Below are 21134 nucleotides of genomic sequence, written 5' to 3'. Positions count from 1 at the left end.
TAAAGATGTGTCACTCAACTCAAATTAAATAAAATTGGTTTCTTTTCTCATTTGCTTATTCACATAGGAAGTGATCATTGTAATGTTACCATATAGAGATGGTACTACAATACCAAATGCTAACATGATTTGTAAGAACAGAATGAAAACTGAGCGCCGTTTGCATATATACACTTCCTCATTTCTCTACGAGAAACAGCATTCTGGCGTATATATAGCCCACCTATAAAACTTGCTTGTTCCGATGAACAACACTGAGCGGTACGACGAATGCCATCCATGATCATGAAGGAGAGAGCGAATCCCAGGAGAAAGGTGAAGGGTGGCACAAAACAAAATAAGTATCTCTCAACAGGAACAATAATATTCCTATGTATATATGGACTACGGAATAGCACTACAATACGAAATGCTAGCATGACCCTTTGGCTACACCCACCTCTCACTCCCTGTCTCAAACGTACTGGGCAAAGGGAATCCACAGGTTTTTTCCATGCGTGCATGGACTGTAGATTCTTCTCGTCTCCGACAGCTCCTCCTCGCCTGCTCCGACGACAGCGAAGACAAAGAGGAATCTACTACGACGACGACAAAAACAAAGACCCGATGACGACAAAAACGAAGACGTAGACGAAGACCTAGGTCAACCTAAGTTAATCACCACACAAATCTCCAGCGTTATATATATACAGAAATACACATACGTAGGAGCATCCAGTGCAGATCTAACAAGAAATATTCAAGACACAAACAACAATTAAGAGGTCCAGCCATGGCGATGGTGGAGCGGTGGGCGGGCTTGGGTTCGGCAGTGGCGGGCATCATCGTCTTATGGTCCATGGTGCAGAACCACATCCCGGTTACCCTCCGCCTCTACCTCATCACTTGGGCCACCAAGCTGACCACCTGCTTCAACCCGTACTTTGAGATCACCATCTCCGAGAACCATGCTGAGAGCTTCCAGAGAAGCGACTTCTTCCTTGCTGTCGAGGCCTACCTGAGTGAGGCATGTTCCCATCACGCACGCAGGCTCAAAGCTGAGCTAGGCAATAATAGCAAGAACATCCAGGTCTCTGTCGACAACAACGAGGGGGTCACCGACGACTTCTCCGGCGCCAAGATCTGGTGGTACGCCTCCAAGCAGCAACCCAAGGCCAGTGTAGTCAATTTCTACCCTGGCGAGGACGAAAGGCGCTTCTACCGCATCGTCTGCCATAAGCAACACCGCGACCTCGTCGTCAATTCTTATCTGCCTTTCATCCTCGGTGAAGGCCGCAACGTCATCATCAAGAACCGCCAGCGCTGCCTCTTCACCAACACTGCCTCTTCACCAACAAGGTCAGCGGCAGCCAGAGCCCTTACTGGGCCAAGAAGAGCGTCTGGAGCCACGCCCCATTCAAGCACCCAGCGACCTTCGACACCCTTGCCATGGACCCCAAACAGAAGGAGACTATCATCGACGACCTCATGGCATTCCAGGAGAACAAGGAGTACTATATTAAGGTCGGCAAGCCGTGGAAGCGTGGGTACCTCCTTTATGGCCCGCCTGGCACCGGCAAGTCCACCATGATAGCCGCCATGGCCAACTTCCTCGACTACGATGTCTACGACCTTGAGCTCACGGCCATCAAGAACAACACCGAGCTGCGGAAGCTCTTTATCGAGACGACGGGCAAGTCCATCATCGTCATAGAGGACATCGACTGCTCCATTGACCTCACTGGAAAACGCCGCAAGGGCAAGAAGGGCTCCGGCGACAAAGACTCCGATGACAACGACAGACCCAAGCTACCAATGGAGCCAGAGAAGGATGATGACACCAAGGTGACGCTCTCTGGCCTGCTCAACTTCATCGACGGCCTATGGTCAGCATGTGGCGGCGAGCGGATTATTATCTTCACAACCAATCACAAGGAGAAGCTGGACCCTGCACTGATCCGGCGGGGCAGGATGGACAAACACATCGAGATGTCCTACTGTCGCTTCGAGGGCTTCAAGGTGCTCGCCAAGAACTACCTGGACGTCGTCGAGCATGAGCTGTTTGGCGAGATCTGGCAGCTGCTTGAGGAGACCGACATGTCGCCAGCAGACGTGGCGGAGAATCTGATGCCCATGTCGAAGAAGAAAAAGAGGGACCCTGACGTGTGCTTGGCAGGACTCATCAAGGCGCTCAAGAAGGCCAAGGAGGACGCAGTAGCGGCAAAGGCGAAAGAGGAAGAGGAAGCCAAGGAGATAAAGGAGAGAGAGGCGAAGAAAGACGAAGGAAAGGACAAAACATCGGGGGAAGCCAATGGAGACATCAAGCAAGGTGATAAGTAGAGTTACAGGAGCAGAGTGAGCTTGTGCACTAGTGCTCCCTTACAGACACAAACAGATGCAGTGTTTGTTCAAATAAAATATGTATCACTCAACTGAAATAAAATAAATAAATAATACTGCTTTCTCTTCTCTAGTCATTGTGCTATAACATGGTATTGATGTAAGAACACAACTCCTGTAAAGTATGTATCACTCGGCTTTTTTTGGATAAAGATGTGTCACTGAACTCAAATATAATAATATTGGTTTCTTTTCTCATTTGCTTAATCACACAGGAAGTGACCATTGTATTGTTACTATATAGAGTGCCACGATACCAAATGGTAACTGATATTGTTGCGAGAACACAAGGAAAACTGAGAGTCATTTGCATATACACATTTCCTCATTTATCTAGAAAAGAGAGCAGTCTGGCATATATAACCCGCATATAAAACTTCCTTGTTCTGAGAAACAATACAAAAACAACAGCAGACCCGAAGGCGCAGACACATGCCATGATCATGAAGGAGAGTGCGAAGCAATGCTTACCGGCGCAGGCAACCTCACCTTACGGTGACTCCTTGTCATAGATGAACCCGACCATGCGCACCGAGAGGATGTAAGTGTGAAAATAGGTTAAGCATATGCCTAGCAGGGACGCATTGCGTGTTAACATATGGGCCGAAGCCAAGTAATTACGACGAGATATACATGGCGTGGATTGATCTCCAAGAACTCAATCACAACAACCTAACAACCTGATCTATCTATACCTATCCTACGGTTTATACATCACCGAAGATAGGTTTACATGTTTAACACTCCCCCTCAATCACAATTCTCTATGTTGAGATTGTGTCTAAAACCTTCAAGTTGTCTCAAAGAAAGGGGTTTGGTAAACCCATCTGCAACTTGATCACCAGTGGGTATAAACCTGATATTCAGCAGTTTGTTGGCTACCCTTTCTCGAACAAAGTGATAGTCAATCTCAATATGCTTGGTCCTAGCATGAAAAATAGGATTAGTTGACAAGTACGTAGCACCAAGATTATCACACCAAAGTGATGCTGCCTGAGGATGACGAACACCCAGCTCAGTTAACATATTTTAAACCCAGATAACTTCTGCAGTAGCATTTGCTAAGGCTTTTGCTACCTCTTGAGCACTGCGTTGGTTTTCCCTTGAAGAGGAAAGGGTGATGCAGCAAAGTAGCGTAAGTATTTCCCTCAGTTTTTTAGAACCAAGGTATCAATCCAGTAGGAGGCTACGCGCGAGTCCCTCGCACATACACAAAACAAATAAATCCTCGCAACCAACGCGATAAGGGGTTGTCAATCCCTTCACGGTCACTTACGAGAGTGAGATCTGATAGATATGATAGGATAATATTTTTGGTATTTTTGCGATAAAGATGTAAAGTAAAATAAAAGCAAAGTAAAAAAGCAAAGGAAATAACTAAGTGTTGGAAGATTGATATGATGAAGATAGACCCGGGGGCCATAGGTTTCACTAGTGCCTTCTCTCGAGAGCATAAGTATTTTACGGTGGGTGAACGAATTACTGTTGAGCGATTGACAGAATTGAGCATAGTTATGAGAGTATCTAGGTATGATCTTGTATATAGGCATCACATCCGAGACAAGTAGACCGACTCCTGCCTGCATCTACTACTATTACTCCACTCATCGACCGCTATCCAGCATGCATCTAGAGTATTAAGTTCATAAAAATAGAGTAACGCCTTAAGCAAGATGACATGATGTAGAGGGATAAATTCATGCAATATGTAAAAAAAACCCCATCTTGTTATCCTCGATGGCAACAATACAATACGTGCCTTGCTGCCCCTACTGTCACTGGGAAAGGACACCGCAAGATTGAACCCAAAGCTAAGCACTTCTCCCATTGCAAGAAAGACCAATCTAGTAGGCCAAACCAAAATGATAATTCGAAGACACTTGCAAAGATAACCAATCATACATAAAAGAATTCAGAGAAGATTCAAATATTGTTCATAGATAAACTTGATCATAAACCCACAATTCATCGGTCTCCTTGCGAAGTGATTGGTGAGATGATGGAGGAAGTGAGATGGAGGAAGGAGGTGAGATTGCAAGGATCAGCCACATATTTATAAAAATACAGAAACATTGATCAAATTATTCTTTTAATTCAGAAATATGTGTTAAGCAAGGTGGCATCTGATTTCCATCTTACAGCGACAAATAAAGACTCTCTTCCACTTGTTTCCTTCTTGGTAGTCTTTGTGTCTCCTTAACCAACCAAATCGTTCGCTAACTGGATATATGTTGTCCATGATTTAATAGTATTAGTATCACTCAACTTCACCAATCCATGGGTGTCACTATTATTTATTTATTTATTTTGAAACGAAGGCAAAAGATTTGCCTCTTCAATTAAATAAGGGAGAGAATAGTTTAGAGTTTTTTACAACGCACTCACAAATGCGGCATGGCAATTACTCGGACACTATTATGTTCCCTAGTTTCTTTGCGCCGGCGGTCACCCATAGTTTTGCATCTTCTAAAATGTTGGTAAGAAGAATCGTCGGCGGTTCGCTTTTGTGGCGGAAAACGCGGGCGTTTCTCTTGTTCCAAATTACCCAAGAAACGAGCATGGTGAGGGATGTTGCAAATATGCCGTAGAGGCAATAATAAATGGTTGTTATTATATTTCTTTGTTCATGATAATTGTCTATTGTTCATGCTATAATTGTGTTATCCGGAAATCGTAATACACGTGTGAATACATAGACCACAACGTGTCCCTAGTAAGCCTCTAGTTGACTAGCTCGTTGATCAACAGATAGTCAAGGTTTCCTGACTATGGACATTGGATGTAATTGATAATGGGATCACATCATTAGGAGAATGATGTGATGGACAAGACCCAATCCTAAGCATAGCTCAAAGATCGTGTAGTTCGTTTGCTAGAGCTTTTCCAATGTCAAGTATCTTTTCCTTAGACCATGAGATCGTGCAACTCCCGGATACCGTAGGAGTGCTTTGGGTGTGCCAAACGTCACAACGTAACTGGGTGACTATAAAGGTACACTACGGATATCTCTGAAAGTGTCTGTTGGGTTGGCACGGATCGAGACTGGGATTTGTCACTCCGTGTGACGGAGAGGTATCTCTTGGACCCACTCGGTAGTGCATCATCATAATGAGCTCAATGTGACTAAGGAGTTAGCCACGGGATCATGCATTGCGGTACGAGTAAAGAGACTTGCCGGTAACGAGATTGAACAAGGTATTGGGATACCGACGATCGAATCTCGGGCAAGTAACATATCGATTGACAAAGGGAATTGCATACGTGATTGATTGAATCCTCGACATCGTGGTTCATCCGATGAGATCATCATGGAACATGTGGGAGCCAACATGGGTATCCAGATCCCGCTGTTGGTTATTGACCGGAGAGGCGTTTCGGTCATGTCTGCATGTCTCCCGAACCCGTAGGGTCTACACACTTAAGGTTCGGTGACGCTAGGGTTGTAGAGATATGAGTATGCGGAAACCCGAAAGTTGTTCGGAGTCCCGGATGAGATCCCGGACGTCACGAGGAGTTCCGGAATGGTCCGGAGGTGAAGAATTATATATAGGAAGTCCAGTTTCGGCCACCGGGAAAGTTTCGGGGGTTATCGGTATTGTACCGGGACCACCAGAAGGGTCCCGGGGGTCCACCGGGTGGGGCCACCTATCCCGGAGGGCCCCATGGGCTGAAGTGGGAAGGGAACCATCCTTTAGTGGGCTGGGGCGCCCCCCTTGGGCCTCCCCCTGCGCCTAGGGTTGGAAACCCTAGGGGTGGGGGCGCCCCCCTTTGGCTTGTGGGGGAAGCCACCCCCTTCCCCCCCTTGGCCGCCGCCCCCCCATGCAGATGGGTTCCAGGGCCGGCGCCCCCCCCCCCTCCAGGGGTCCTATAAATAGTGGGGGGAGGGAGGGCAGCAGCACCACAGCCCCTGGCGCCTCCCTCTCCCCCTGCAACACCTCTCCCTCTCGCAGAAGCTTGGCGAAGCCCTGCCGAGACCCCGCTACATCCACCACCACGCCGTCGTGCTGCTGGATCTCCATCAACCTCTCCTTCCCCCTTGCTAGATCAAGAAGGAGGAGACGTCGCTGCTCCGTGCGTGTGTTGAACGCGGAGGTGCCGTCCGTTCGGCACTCGGTCATCGGTGATTTGGATCACGGCGAGTACGACTCCATCAACCCCGTTCATTAGAACGCTTCCGCTCGCGATCTACAAGGGTATGTAGATGCACTCCTTACCCCTCGTTGCTAGTATACTCCATAGATGGATCTTGGTGATGAGTAGGAAATTTTAAAATTCTGCTACGATCCCCAACAGTGGTATCAGAGCCAGGCCTATGCGTAGTTACTATGCACGAGTAGAACACAAAGCAGTTGTGGGCGTAGATGTTGCCAATTCTTCTTGCCGCTACTAGTCTTATCTTGTTTTGGCGATATTGTGGGATGAAGCGGCCCGGACCGACCTTACACGTACGCTTACGTGAGACAGGTTCCACCGACTGACATGCACAAGTTGCATAAGGTGGCTAGCGGGTGTCTGTCTCTCCCACTTTAGTCGGAACGGATTCGATGAAAAGGGTCCTTATGAAGGGTAAATAGAAATTGGCATATCACGTTGTGGTTTTACGTAGGTAAGAAACGTTCTTGCTAGAAACCTATACAAGCCACGTAAAAATTTGCAACAACAATTAGAGGACGTCTAACTTGTTTTTGGAGCATGTGCCTTGTGATGTGATATGGCCAGAAGATGTGATGAATGATATATGTGATGTATGAGGTTGATCATATTCTTGTAATAGGAATCACGACTTGCATGTCGATGAGTATGACAACCGGCAGGAGCCGTAGGAGTTGTCTTTATTATTTTGTATGACATGCCTGTCATTGAATAACGCCATGTAAATTACTTTACTTTATTGCTAAACGCGTTAGCCATAGAAGTAGAAGTAATCGTTGGCGTGACAACTTCATGAAGACACAATGATGGAGATCATGATGATGGAGATCATGGTGTCATGCCAGTGACGAAGATGATCATGGCGCCCCGAAGATGGAGATCAAAGGAGCAAAATGATATTGGCCATATCATGTCACTATTTGATTGCATGTGATGTTTATCATGTTTTGCATCTTATTTGCTTAGAACGACGGTAGTAAGTAAGATGATCCCTTATAATAATTTCAAGAAAGTGTTCCCCCTAACTGTGCACCATTGCGAAGGTTCGTTGTTTCGAAGCACCACGTGATGATCGGGTGTGATAGATTCTAACGTTCGCATACAACGGGTGTTGACGAGCCTAGCATGTACAGACATGGCCTCGAAACACACGCAATACACTTAGGTTGACTTGACGAGCCTAGCATGTACAGACATGGCCTCGGAACACGGAGGACCGAAAGGTCGAACATGAGTCATATAGAAGATACGATCAACATGGAGATGTTCACCGATCTTGACTAGTACGTCTCACGTGATGATCGGACACGACCTAGTTAACTCGGATCATGTTTCACTTAGATGACTAGAGGGATGTCTATCTGAGTGGGAGTTCATTGAATAATTTGATTAGATGAACTTAATTATCATGAACTTAGTCTAAAATCTTTACAATATGCCTTGTAGATCAAATGGCCCACGTTGTCCTCAACTTCAACGCGTTCCTAGAGAAAACCAAGCTGAAAGATGATGGCAGTAACTATACGGACTGGGTCCGGAACCTGAGGATCATCCTCATAGCTGCCAAGAAATATTATGTCCTAGAAGCACCGCTAGGTGAAGCACCAATCCCAGAGAACCAAGACGTTATGAACGCTTGGCAATCACGTGCTGATGATTACTCCCTCGTTCAGTGCGGCATGCTTTATAGCTTAGAACCGGGTCTCCAAAAGCGTTTTGAGAAACATGGAGCATATGAGATGTTCGAAGAGCTGAAAATAGTTTTCCAAGCTCATGCCCGGGTCGAGAGATATGAAGTCTCCGACAAGTTCTTCAGCTGTAAAATGAAGGAAAATAGTTCTGTTAGTGAGCACATACTCAGAATGTCTGGGTTACACAACCGCTTGTCTCAGCTGGGAGTTAATCTCCCGGATGACGCGGTCATTGACAGAATCCTCCAGTCTCTTCCACCAAGCTACAAGAGCTTTGTGATGAACTTCAATATGCAGGGGATGGAAAAGACCATTCCTGAGGTATATTCAATGCTGAAATCGGCAGAGGTGGAAATCAGAAAGGAACATCAAGTGTTGATGGTAAATAAAACCACTAAGTTCAAGAAAGGCAAGGGTAAGAAGAACTTCAAGAAGGACGGCAAGGGAGTTGCCGCGCCCGGTAAGCCAGTTACCGGGAAGAAGCCAAAGAATGGACCCAAGCCTGAGACTGAGTGCTTTTATTGCAAGGGAAGTGGTCACTGGAAGCGGAACTGCCCCAAATACTTAGCGGACAAGAAGGCCGGCAACACCAAAGGTATATGTGATATACATGTAATTGATGTGTACCTTACCAGTACTCGTAGTAGCTCCTGGGTATTTGATACCGGTGCGGTTGCTCATATTTGTAACTCAAAACAGGAACTGCGGAATAAGCGGAGACTGGCGAAGGACGAGGTGACGATGCGCGTCGGGAATGGTTCCAAGGTCGATGTGATCGCCGTCGGCACGCTACCTCTGCATTTACCTACGGGATTAGTTTTAAACCTCAATAATTGTTATTTAGTGCCAGCTTTGAGCATGAACATTGTATCTGGATCTCGTTTAATTCGAGATGGCTACTCATTTAAATCCGAGAATAATGGTTGTTCTATTTATATGAGAGATATGTTTTATGGTCATGCCCCGCTGGTCAATGGTTTATTCTTGATGAATCTCGAACGTGATGTTACACATATTCATAGTGTGAATACCAAAAGATGTAAAGTTGATAACGATAGTCCCACATACTTGTGGCACTGCCGCCTTGGTCACATTGGTGTCGCGCATGAAGAAGCTCCATGCAGATGGACTTTTGGAGTCTCTTGATTACGAATCATTTGACACGTGCGAACCATGCCTCATGGGTAAGATGACCAAGACTCCGTTCTCCGGAACAATGGAGCGAGCAACCAATTTATTGGAAATCATACATACCGATGTGTGCGGTCCAATGAGTGTTGAGGCTCGCGGAGGATATCGTTATGTTCTCACTCTCACTGATGACTTAAGTAGATATGGGTATGTCTACCTAATGAAACACAAGTCTGAAACCTTTGAAAAGTTCAAGGAATTTCAGAGTGAGGTTGAGAATCAACGTGACAGAAAAATAAAGTTCTTACGATCAGATCGTGGAGGAGAATATTTAAGTCACGAATTTGGCACACACTTAAGGAAATGTGGAATCGTTTCACAACTCACGCCGCCTGGAACACCTCAGCGAAATGGTGTGTCCGAACGTCGTAATCGCACTCTATTAGATATGGTGCGATCTATGATGTCTCTTACCGATTTACCGCTATCATTTTGGGGATACGCTCTAGAGACAGCCGCATTCACTTTAAATAGGGCTCCGTCGAAATCCGTTGAGCCGACACTGTATGAATTATGGTTTGGGATGAAACCTAAGCTGTCGTTTCTAAAAGTTTGGGGATGCGATGCTTATGTCAAGAAACTTCAACCTGAAAAGCTCGAACCCAAGTCGGAAAAATGCGTCTTCATAGGATACCCTAAGGAAACCATTGGGTATACCTTCTACCTAAGATCCGAAGGCAAGATCTTTGTTGCCAAGAACGGATCCTTTCTGGAGAAAGAGTTTCTCTCGAAAGAATTAAGTGGGAGAAAAGTGGAACTTGATGAGGTGATAGTCACCCCTTCCGAACCGGAAAGTAGCGCAGCGCGGGAAGATGTTCCTGTGGTGCCTACACCGACTGGGGAGGAAGTTAATGATGATGATCATGAAGCTTCGGATCAAGTTACTGCTGAACTTCGTAGGTCCACAAGGACACGTTCCGCACCAGAGTGGTACGGCAACCCTGTCCTGAAAATCATGTTGTTAGACAACGGTGAACCTTCGAACTATGAAGAAGCGATGGCGGGCCCGGATTCCGACAAATGGCTAGAAGCCATGAAATCCGAGATAGGATCCATGTATGAAAACGAAGTATGGACTTTGACTGACTTGCCCGATGATCGGCGAGCCATAGAAAATAAATGGATCTTTAAGAAGAAGACAGACTCGGATGGTAATGTGACCATCTATAAGGCTCGACTTGTCGCTAAGGGTTATCGACAAGTTCAAGGGGTTGACTACGATGAGACTTTCTCACCTGTAGCGAAGCTGAAGTCAGTCCGAATCATGTTAGCAATTTCCGCATTCTATGAATATGAGATATGGCAAATGGACGTCAAAACGGCATTCCTTAACGGCTTCCTTAAGGAAGAATTGTATATGATACAGCCGGAAGGTTTTGTCGATCCTAAGAATGCTAACAAAGTATGCAAGCTCCAGCGCTCAATCTATGGGCTGGTGCAAGCATCTCGGAGTTGGAACATTCGCTTTGATGAGATGATCAAAGCGTTTGGGTTTACACAGACTTATGGAGAAGCCTGTGTTTACAAGAAAGTGAGTGGGAGCTCTATAGCATTTCTCTTATTATATGTGGATGACATACTATTGATGGGAAATGATATAGAATTCTTGGAAAGTATAAAGGCCTATTTGAATAAGTGTTTTTCAATGAAGGACCTTGGAGAAGCTGCTTATATATTAGGCATCAAGATCTATAGAGATAGATCGAGACGCCTCATTGGTCTTTCACAGAGTACGTACCTTGACAAGATATTGAAGAAGTTCAATATGGGTCAGCCAAGAAAGGGTTCTTGCCTGTATTGCAAGGTGTGCAATTGAGCACGGCTCAATAACCGACCACGGCAGAAGATAGAGAAAAGATGAGTGTCATCCCTTATGCCTCGGCCATAGGGTCTATTATGTATGCCATGCTATGTACCAGACCTGATGTAAACCTTGCCGTAAGTTTGGTAGGAAGGTACCAAAGTAATACCGGCATGGAACACTGGACAGCGGTCAAGAATATCCTGAAGTACCTGAAGAGGACTAAGGATATGTTTCTCGTTTATGGAGGTGGCGAAGAGCTCGTCGTAAAGGGTTACGTCGACGCTAGCTTCGACGTAGATCTGGATGACTCGAAGTCACAAACCGGATACGTGTATATTTTGAATGGAGGAGCAGTAAGCTGGTGCAGTTGCAAGCAAAGCGTCGTGCCAGGATCTACATGTGAAGCGGAGTACATGGCAGCCTTGGAGGCAGCACAGGAAGCAGTCTGGATGAAGGAGTTCATTACCGACCTAGGGGTGATTCCCAATGCATCGGGCCCGATGACTCTCTTCTGTGACAACACTGGAGCTATTGCCCTTGCCAAGGAGCCCAGGTTTCACAGGAAGACCAGGCATATCAAGCGTCGCTTCAACTCCATTCGCGAAAGTGTTCAAAATGGAGACATAGATATTTGTAAAGTACATACGGACCTGAATGTAGCAGATCCGTTGACTAAACCTCTCCCTAGAGCAAAACATGATCAACACCAGGACGCAATGGGTGTTCGATTCATCACAATGTAACTAGATTATTGACTCTAGTGCAAGTGAGAGACTGTTGGAAATATGCCCTAAAGGCAATAATAAATGGTTATTATTATATTTCTTTGTTCATGATAATTGTCTATTGTTCATGCTATAATTGTGTTATCCGGAAATCGTAATACATGTGTGAATACATAGACCACAATATGTCCCTAGTAAGCCTCTAGTTGACTAGCTCGTTGATCAACAGATAGTCAAGGTTTCCTGACTATGGACATTGGATGTCATTGATAACGGGATCACATCAGTAGGAGAATGATGTGATGGACAAGACCCAATCCTAAGCATAGCTCAAAGATCGTGTAGTTCGTTTGCTAGAGCTTTTCCAATGTCAAGTATCTTTTCCTTAGACCATGAGATCGTGCAACTCCCGGATACCGTAGGAGTGCTTTGGGTGTGCCAAACGTCACAACGTAACTGGGTGACTATAAAGGTACACTACGGATATCTCTGAAAGTGTCTGTTCGGTTGGCACGGATCGAGACTGGGATTTGTCACTCCGTGTGACGGAGAGGTATCTCTGGGCCCACTCGGTAGTGCATCATCATAATGAGCTCAATGTGACTAAGGAGTTAGCCACGGGATCATGCATTGCGGTACGAGTAAAGAGACTTGCCGGTAACGAGATTGAACAAGGTATTGGGATACCGACGATCGAATCTCGGGCAAGTAACATATCGATTGACAAAGGGAATTCCATACGGGATTGATTGAATCCTCGACATCGTGGTTCATCCGATGAGATCATCGTGGAACATGTGGGAGCCAACATGGGTATCCAGATCCCGCTGTTGGTTATTGACCGGAGAGGCGTCTCGGTCATGTCTGCATGTCTCCCGAACCCGTAGGGTCTACACCCTTAAGGTTCGGTGACGCTAGGGTTGTAGAGATATGAGTATGCGGAAACCCGAAAGTTGTTCGGAGTCCCGGATGAGATCCCGGACGTCACGAGGAGTTTCGGAATGGTCCGGAGGTGAAGAATTATATATAGGAAGTCCAGTTTCGGCCACCGGGAAAGTTTTGGGGGTTATCGGTATTGTACCAGGACCACCGGAAGGGTCCCGGGGGTCCACCGGGTGGGGCCACCTATCCCGGAGGGCCCCATGGGCTGAAGTGGGAAGGGAACCAGCCCTTAGTGGGCTGGGGTGCCCCCCTTGGGCCTCCCCCTGCGCCTAGGGTTGGAAACCCTAGGGGTGGGGGGCGCCCCCCTTTGGCTTGTGGGGGAAGCCACCCCCTTCCCCCCCTTGGCCGCCGCCCCCCATGCAGATGGGTTCCAGAGCCGGCGCCCCCCCTCCAGGGGTCCTATAAATAGTGGGGGAGGGAGGGCAGCAGCACCACAGCCCCTGGCGCCTCCCTCTCCCCCTGCAACACCTCTCCCTCTCACAGAAGCTTGGCGAAGCCCTGCCGAGACCCCGCTACATCCACCACCACGCCGTCGTGCTGCTGGATCTCCATCAACCTCTCCTTCCCCCTTGCTGGATCAAGAAGGAGGAGACGTCGCTGCTCCGTACGTGTGTTGAACGCGGAGGTGCCGTCCGTTCGGCACTCGGTTATCGGTGATTTGGATCACGGCGAGTACGACTCCATCAACCCCGTTCATTAGAATGCTTCCGCTCGCGATCTACAAGGGTATGTAGATGCACTCCTTACCCCTCGTTGCTAGTATACTCCATAGATGGATCTTGGTGATGCGTAGGAAATTTTAAAATTCTGCTACGATCCCCAACAAGGGAGGCCATTGCGTCTCGGTTAGGAATATTATTGTCGGTTCTTTTTTGCCACCACGCGTTGACGGTTTCATCCAAGTGCCACTCGGAGGTGTCCATGTGTGCAAGTGCAAGCTGCTCTATGATCAATCTCCAAAGCCTAAGCGTGTAGCGACACTTGAAGAAGAGATGTGTCCCCGTTTCTTGTTCCCTCTTGCAAAGCAGGCAAAGGCCACAGTTTTGCCAACCACGCTTCTCCAGACGATCGGCTGTCCAAATCCTATCTTGCAAGGCCAACCAAGCGAAAAATTTAATCTTCGGAGGTGCCCAAGCCTTCCAAACCATACGGTCCAAGGGGGATAGGGTCAAGCCAAGAAACTGAGCCTTGTAGGCGGAGCTCGCCGTGTATATCCCGTCGTTCGCATGCTTCCAAATGAAATCATCTTCCGCTTGCATATCAAGGCGGAAGTCATGCAAGAGCATCCAAAGGTTGAAGAATTCCGAGATGTGGTTGACAGAGATAGTGGTGCCTTGCTTTATTTTGAGGATCCAAGCATTCTCCTTGAGAGCCACGCGCACCCTCCAATTCTTTCTTGTCGAGGCCTCAAAAATTAGCGGTGCAATGTCCTTGGGCATACGACCAAGAAGCCAAGGGGAGTCCCAAAAAAGCGTTTTGGTGCCATCCCCGACGGTGATATTCGTAGATGCATAGAAGAACTCACGGTCCTCTACGGTGCAGGGGTTGCCAAGGCCAACCCAAAGTTTTCTGGGCTCCTTACATTCAAACCATAGCCATCGTAACCGCAAGGCCCTTGCGAACTTTTCGGTATTGAGCACTCCAAGGCCACCGTACTCCTTTGGTCTGCAAACCGCATTCCAGTTGACCTTACATTTGGCTCCCGTGGTCTTTTCCGCACCCGACCAAAGGAAAGCCCTCTCAATCTTGTTGAGGTTATCCAGCGTGCTAGAGGGCATGATGAGATGTGTGATCAAGAACACTGCTTGGGAGGAAATGACCGACTTGACAAGGGTCGTTCGCCCAATAGGAGTGATGTTTTGGCCTTCCCAAGTGACGAGTTTTCCGGCCGCCTTGTCGACAAGGTATTGGAAGTCCACTGCCTTCAACTGCCACACCGAAAGCAGAAGGCCCAAGTATTTCACCGGAAAGGAGGCTTGGGTCGCCGGCATACTTGTGAGGATGCGCTCAAGATCAAGATGGTTGCAACGAATTGGTACGACCGAGCTTTTCTGGAAGTTGGTGCATAGGCCCGTCACCTCACCGAAGCCCCGCAAGATAGCAGCAAGATTGTCAATGTCCCTCTTGATTGGCGCCACGAAGACCGCCGCATCGTCCGCATATAGGGAGGTTCTCATGATGGCACCCCGACCGCGAAGCTTGTGAAGAAGCCCTTTCCGAGTGGCTAGGTCCAGAATCTTATGCAAGGGATCAATCGCCAGGACAAAAAGGAGGGGGGATAGGGGGTCCCCCTGCCGGAATCCACTCCCATGCAAGATCGGAGGGCCAGGCACGCCGTTTAATAGGATTCTTGACGAAGATGAGGATAGAAGCGCCGCAATCCAAGCCCTAAATTTAGGGGGGAACCCCAAATGTTGCATAAGCTCGAGAATGTATCCCCACTTGACCGAGTCGAAGGCCTTTTTTATATCCAGCTTGAAGAGGAGGGCGGGAGATTTTCTCTTATGCAGACGCCGGGCAAGATTCCGGACGTACACAAAGCTTGGCAATTCCTTCGACTTATAGTGCGCCTCTTAATTTCAGCAATAATAGCACAAGAAGATAGATCCAATTTTGTGAGATTGTTCTTTATCAATAGCATGGATGTTTCATTCTCCATAGCAATAACCAGCCTGAAAATAACACTGCAAATGGTTTAAGTTCGTGTCAAATATTAGGCCCAAGTTGTTAACTGCTGCCATTTTTCAACCAACAACACATCTCCCTTGTTGGTAAGTATATAGTGCACCAGGGCTTGTACTGCACCGGGATTCGGCTTGTACATACAGATGTTTTCAAAACAAATCTGAGAAAAAGTCTACAAATGGGCACAACATGAACCGATAATATCACAAAAATCAAGTACCTTTTGAGTCTCAACTAATGTCAAGGTCCAAAAACAAAAGTAGTATTGACAGTGGCAATGGGCAAAATTTAAAGCCCAACTAATGTTTTGTTGTGTACTATCAGAGTCGAATTTGTCTTTTTCTCCCGAACTATATTATAAATTAGACTTCAAATTTGTGACATGGGTGTTCCATCTTGCAGGTTGAATTTATGTTGGAACTATTTTATTTCAAAATTCATTTGGATTATAACAAATAACAACGTTCAGATGCATTACTAATCATGCAAAAGAAAAAATGCCTCAACAACTTGGCTTGGATCCATGCTAAGAAATTGATTGTTCGATAATCATGCTCAAATTAAAAAAAGTCACCTTCTCCTAGAAAAAGAAAAACATTCTCCATTTTCTTCTCACAATTGCTATGGCTTCTTCTCAGTGGGCCCACGCTGTCAGTGAAACATGGCGGCTAGTGGGTGTCACGTAGCTCACGTGGCAGCGCAAAGAGAGGTCCTTGAAGCCACCGAGCTAAAAAAGACATTCTTTTCTTCCTCTTGTGTTGCGGCGGCGATGGCGGCCAGGACGCGGTGGTCGGCGCTGGCGGCGAGCGCGCTGATCCAGTGCTTCGCGGGCGGCAGCTACTGCTTCGGCGTCTACTCGCCGGCGCTCAAGGCGTCGCAGGGCTACGACCAGTCCGCGCTCGACGCCGTCGCCTTCTTCAAGGACGTCGGCGCCAACGTCGGGGTCCTCTCGGGCCTCCTCGCCGCGTGGGCGCCCGCGGGAGGGCGCCGACACCCCTGGATCGTCCTCCTCACCGGCGCCGCGCTCTGCGCCGCAGGGTACCTCCCCATGTGGCTCGCCGTCGCGGGTGTCGTCCCCGCCCCGCTCCCGCTCGTTTGCCTCTACATGCTGCTCGCCGCGCAGGCGCAGACCTTCATGAACACGGCCGACGTTGTCACCGCCGTCGAGAACTTCCCCGACCGCCGCGGCACCGTCATCGGCATCATGAAGGTACCTGCTGCCGATCGATCCCCTTACTCTGTTTTGTTGTACAGTAGTATTCAGTCTATGCTCTGTTGCTCTGCATCAGTAATTTGCTCTGTGAGTTACAAGAAATCCACAGGCTTTGTCTGCTCCAATCCACAGGCATGTGAAAGGATCTGTTTTGTTCCATTTTTATGTGGAGAAATCTGTTTTGGTGGCATACCACAGTAGTGCAGAGATGTATGCTGAAAGTAGTCAAGGAGAGTAATTTTTATGCAACACAACCTTAGAGATAAACCGTTCTAGAAAAGTACAATGATGTTAACATTATCCAGCACAACCATTCTGGGAATTCTTGCTCCCTGGAAGTCAGCATCACTGGTTCTAGAAAAGTACAGTTGTGTAGGTACAGGAACTGTTTCATAATAATGTTTTCTGGTCCAGAGACATCAGAGAGCCAATAATGCAGCGTTCATTCGCTGGCCTCGTCCTTCACCTGCCACACCTGGTGGAGCTATCGTTTTTGTCGTAATTGCCCGAACTTTCAGTGTTGTTGTCTTGAGTTTTCACCTTAACTGTATTCGTAACTCTGATGATGTGAACTTGTGTGGATCCAACATCGCACACACTTAATTTGCTCAATAATCCCAACCTCCACTCTGTTTCTCAGCAACAAAGCAAACTAGTATTTGTCTTCTTACACAAGCAGTGATGTGTCCTACTCTTTTCAATGACATCGATTCATCTGTTTAATTTCCAAACAGGGTTTTCTTGGCTTGAGTGGCGCGATACTGGTCCAAGTACAGCGCACTCTCCGTATTGATCCCGGCAGTTTCATACTTATGCTGGCAATACTACCCACAGCCATCGCATTGCTGCTCATGTACTTTGTCGACGTCCACAGCGCTCATCAGCGGTACAACAAGAAGTTCCTTGATGCTTTCTCTCTCATGGCCGTTACTGTTGCTGGGTTCCTGATGGTTGTCATAATCTGCGACCAAGTATTCGTGATAAGTTCAGCCGGGCAGAGCGTTTGCTTCGCGATACTCCTGCTGCTGATCATGTCTCCAGTAGCTATTGTTGTATGGGCTCAGAGGTCGGAATCGAAGCAGCGAGAAGAACCAACGTCGGAAGAACAAACTGGTTTACTTCTTCATGAGGAGACTGCGCAGCAGGATTCGGAGAACGCCAGCTCTAGCACACCGCTTGCGGGATCTAATAGTCAGGACATGTTGTCGGAAAAAGCAGAGAACCTGAACGTGGTGCAGGCCATGTGCAAACTCGACTTCTGGCTGCTCTTCCTCGCGATGGCCTGCGGAATGGGGTCGGGGCTGGCCACCGTGAACAACATCAGTCAGATCGGGGGCTCCCTTGGCTACACGAGCAGGGAGACCAGCACTCTGGTGTCGCTATGGAGCATTTGGAACTTCTCAGGGAGGTTCGGCGCAGGCTACGTCTCTGATCACTTCCTCAGGTCGCGAGGAGTGAGCAGGCCTTTCTTCATAGCAGCAACACTTCTGGTCATGGGTGTAGGCCATGCCATCATCTCCTCCGGTTTCCACGCGTCCCTCTACATCGGCTCGGTCCTCGTCGGCCTGTGCTATGGGTCTCAGTGGGCTTTGATGCCGAGCATAACGTCAGAGATCTTCGGGCTAAACCATTTCGGCACCATCTTCAACACGGTGGCCGTCGCAAGCCCTGTTGGCTCTTACATCCTCTCGGTGCGCGTGGTCGGGTTTATCTATGACAAGGAGTCACCGCAAGGTGAGCTTGCCTGCGCTGGTAAGCACTGCTTTGCGCTCTCCTTCATGATCATGGCATGTGTCTGCGTCTTTGGGTCTGCTGTTGCTTTTGTATTGTTTATCAGAACAAGGAAGTTTTATAGGCGGGTTATATACGCCCGACTGCTCTCTTTTGTAGATAAATGAGGAAATGTATATATGCAAACGACTCTCAGTTTCCCTTGTGTTCTTGCAGCAATATCATGTTAGCATTTGGTATTGTAGCACTCTCTTTATATAGTAACAATACAATGGTCGCTTCCTGTGTTAATAAGCAAATGAAAAAGAAACCAATATTTTTTTATTTCAGTTGAGTGACACATATTTATCCGAAAATAAGCTGAGTGATACATACTCCCTCTGTAAAGAAATATAAGAGAGTTGGGTTGTCTTGTTTGATGTCTTGGTTGGCTACCTGGCTTCCTGTCATGTTTGTCCTTTCATTTATCTTCCTTCGGTTCCTCTTTCTCCTTGGCTTTCTTTGCTTCTGCCTCCTCTTCCTCCTTCGCCTTTGCCACTGCTGCAGTCGTGACCGCGTCTTTCTTGGCTTGTTTGAGCGCCGCGATGAGGCCTGCCAAGCACATGTTCGGGTCCTTCTTTTTCTTCTTTGACATGGGCATCAGGTTCTCTGCCACGTCGGCCGGTGACATGTCGGTCTCTTCGAGCAGCTGCCGGATCTCGCCAAACAACACATGCTCGACGATATCTAGGTAGTTCTTGGCGAGCACCTTGAAGCCCTCAAAGCGGCAGTAGGACATCTCGATGTGTTTGTCCATCCTACCCCGCCGAATTAGCGCCGGGTCCAGCTTCTCCTTATGGTTGGTGGTGAAGATGAAGATCCGCTCACCGCCGCTTGCTGACCATAGCCCGTCGATGAAGTTGAGTAGGCCTGAGAGCGTCACCTTGCTTTCATCGTCCTTCCGCGGCTCCGTCGGGTCGGGTTCATATTCATTGTCAGAGTCCTTGTTACTAGAGGCCTTCTTGTCCTTGCGGCGCTTACCAGTGAGGTCGATGGAGCAATCGATGTCCTCGATGACGATGATGGACTTGCTTGTCATCTCGATGAAGAGCTTTCGCAACTCGGTATTGTTCTTGACCGACGTAAGCTCGAGGTCGTAGACGTCGTAATCAAGGAAATTGGCCATGGTGGCAATCATGGTGGACTTGCCGGTGCCGGGCGGGCCGTACAATAGGTACCCCCGCTTCCATGGCTTGCCAACCTTTGTGTAGTACTCCTTGCCATCCTTGAACGCGATGAGGTCGTCCATGATGGCCTCCTTCTGGTCGGTGTCCATGGCGAGCGTGTCGAACGTGGCCGGGTGTTCAAACTTAACATGGTCCCAAACGCTATTGCGAAGGTAGCGCCTCCGTCTACCGCCACAGTTGGTGAAGAGGCGGCGCTGGCGGTTCTTGACGATGACGGCGCGTCCCTCGGCGAGGACAAAGGGCAGGTAGGAGTCGACGATGAGGTCACGGTGGCTTCTGTGGAAGACGACCTTGTAGAAGCGTCTCTCATCCTCGCCAGGGTAGAAGCTGATGACATTCCCCTTGGAATGCTTCTTGGAAGCGTACCACCAGAGCGTCACACCAGAGAACTCATCGGTGACCTCCTCATGGTCGTCCACAGAGACCTGGAGGTTGCTGCTGTCGCTCCCGAGCTCGGCCTTGAGCCTGCTGGCGCGGTGGGCGCAGGCGTCGCTGAGGTAGGCCTCAACGGCGTAGAAGAACTCGCTTTGCTGAAAGCGCTCGGCGCTGTTCTCCAAGATGGTGATCTGGAGGTAGGGGCTGAAGCAGGCGACGAGCTTGGCGGCCCAGGCGGTGAGGTAGAGGCGGAGGGTAACCGGGATGTGGTTCTGCACCATGGACCACAGGAAGATGATGCTCGCCATGGCCGACCCCAACCCCGCCCACCTCTCCACCAGCGCTGCCATGGCCTGCTAGCTCTCTTCTTCTTCTTGATGCAACGCTGGAGATCTTTGTTCGTGTGCGTTTATATATAATGCTGGAGTTCTGTCTGGTGATTTACTTAAGTCGACTTCAGCGCGACCGGTGGTGGTCGTTGTTGCCGTCGGACCAGGTGAAGAGTAGCTATGGAAAGTTGATGCACGCATGGAAAAGATGCAGAACTTTGTTGCTTAATCAATTAATTAATAGGTGGAAGGGCAAATTCAGATTTGGGTTGCTTAATAATCAATCAATTACTGGATGGAGCAGGGTAAGTTCCGATTGCTAGTTGCATATTGTGTTGGTGAAATGGTAGGGAAGCTTCTTATGCCATGTTTAGGTTTAATTCCCTATAGAAAAACTTGTTGCCATTTTGGTGTAGGTAAAGCGAATGGGTCTTGTTAGCATTTTGTATAGTCTTATCGGAAATATTACAAATGAGAGATGAAACAAATATCTATATACGTAAGGGGGCACATATTACAAATGGGAGATGCGACGCATAATATTCCACACCGCATTTTATTTCTGTACTAGTGAACAAGCTCATTCTGTTTTCCTTGGCTTTCTTTCTTGATTTCACTTCACTTTGTCACTTTCCTTGATGTCTCCATTGCCTTCCTCCGGTGCTTTGTCCTTCCCTTTGTTTTCCTCCTT

The 21134-nt window shown here is 47.9% G+C and overlaps 2 protein-coding genes and 1 pseudogene across 2 annotated transcripts; 2 read left to right on the top strand and 1 right to left on the bottom strand.

The window, feature by feature from the left end:
- The first annotated feature begins 733 nt into the window (after positions 1-733).
- Positions 734-2319, top strand: LOC123124054 (AAA-ATPase At3g28580-like; annotated as a pseudogene).
- Positions 2320-16295: 13976 nt separating this feature from the next.
- On the top strand, positions 16296-18842 carry LOC123119029 (protein NUCLEAR FUSION DEFECTIVE 4). The gene is made up of 2 exons (XM_044538667.1): positions 16296-16779; positions 17517-18842. The coding sequence occupies exons 1-2, from the start codon at positions 16339-16341 to the stop codon at positions 18678-18680; spliced, it is 1605 nt and encodes a 534-aa protein (XP_044394602.1). The 5' UTR covers positions 16296-16338; the 3' UTR covers positions 18681-18842.
- On the bottom strand, positions 18813-20492 carry LOC123119030 (AAA-ATPase ASD, mitochondrial). The gene has a single exon (XM_044538669.1). It carries the CDS (start codon positions 20462-20464, stop codon positions 18974-18976), a length of 1491 nt encoding a protein of 496 aa, XP_044394604.1. The 5' UTR covers positions 20465-20492; the 3' UTR covers positions 18813-18973.
- Positions 20493-21134: the final 642 nt, after the last annotated feature.

This window comes from Triticum aestivum, chromosome 5D (assembly GCF_018294505.1).
Source record: "Triticum aestivum cultivar Chinese Spring chromosome 5D, IWGSC CS RefSeq v2.1, whole genome shotgun sequence".
Taxonomy (NCBI): Eukaryota; Viridiplantae; Streptophyta; class Magnoliopsida; order Poales; family Poaceae; genus Triticum; species Triticum aestivum.
This window is presented reverse-complemented; position numbering and strand designations above follow the sequence as displayed.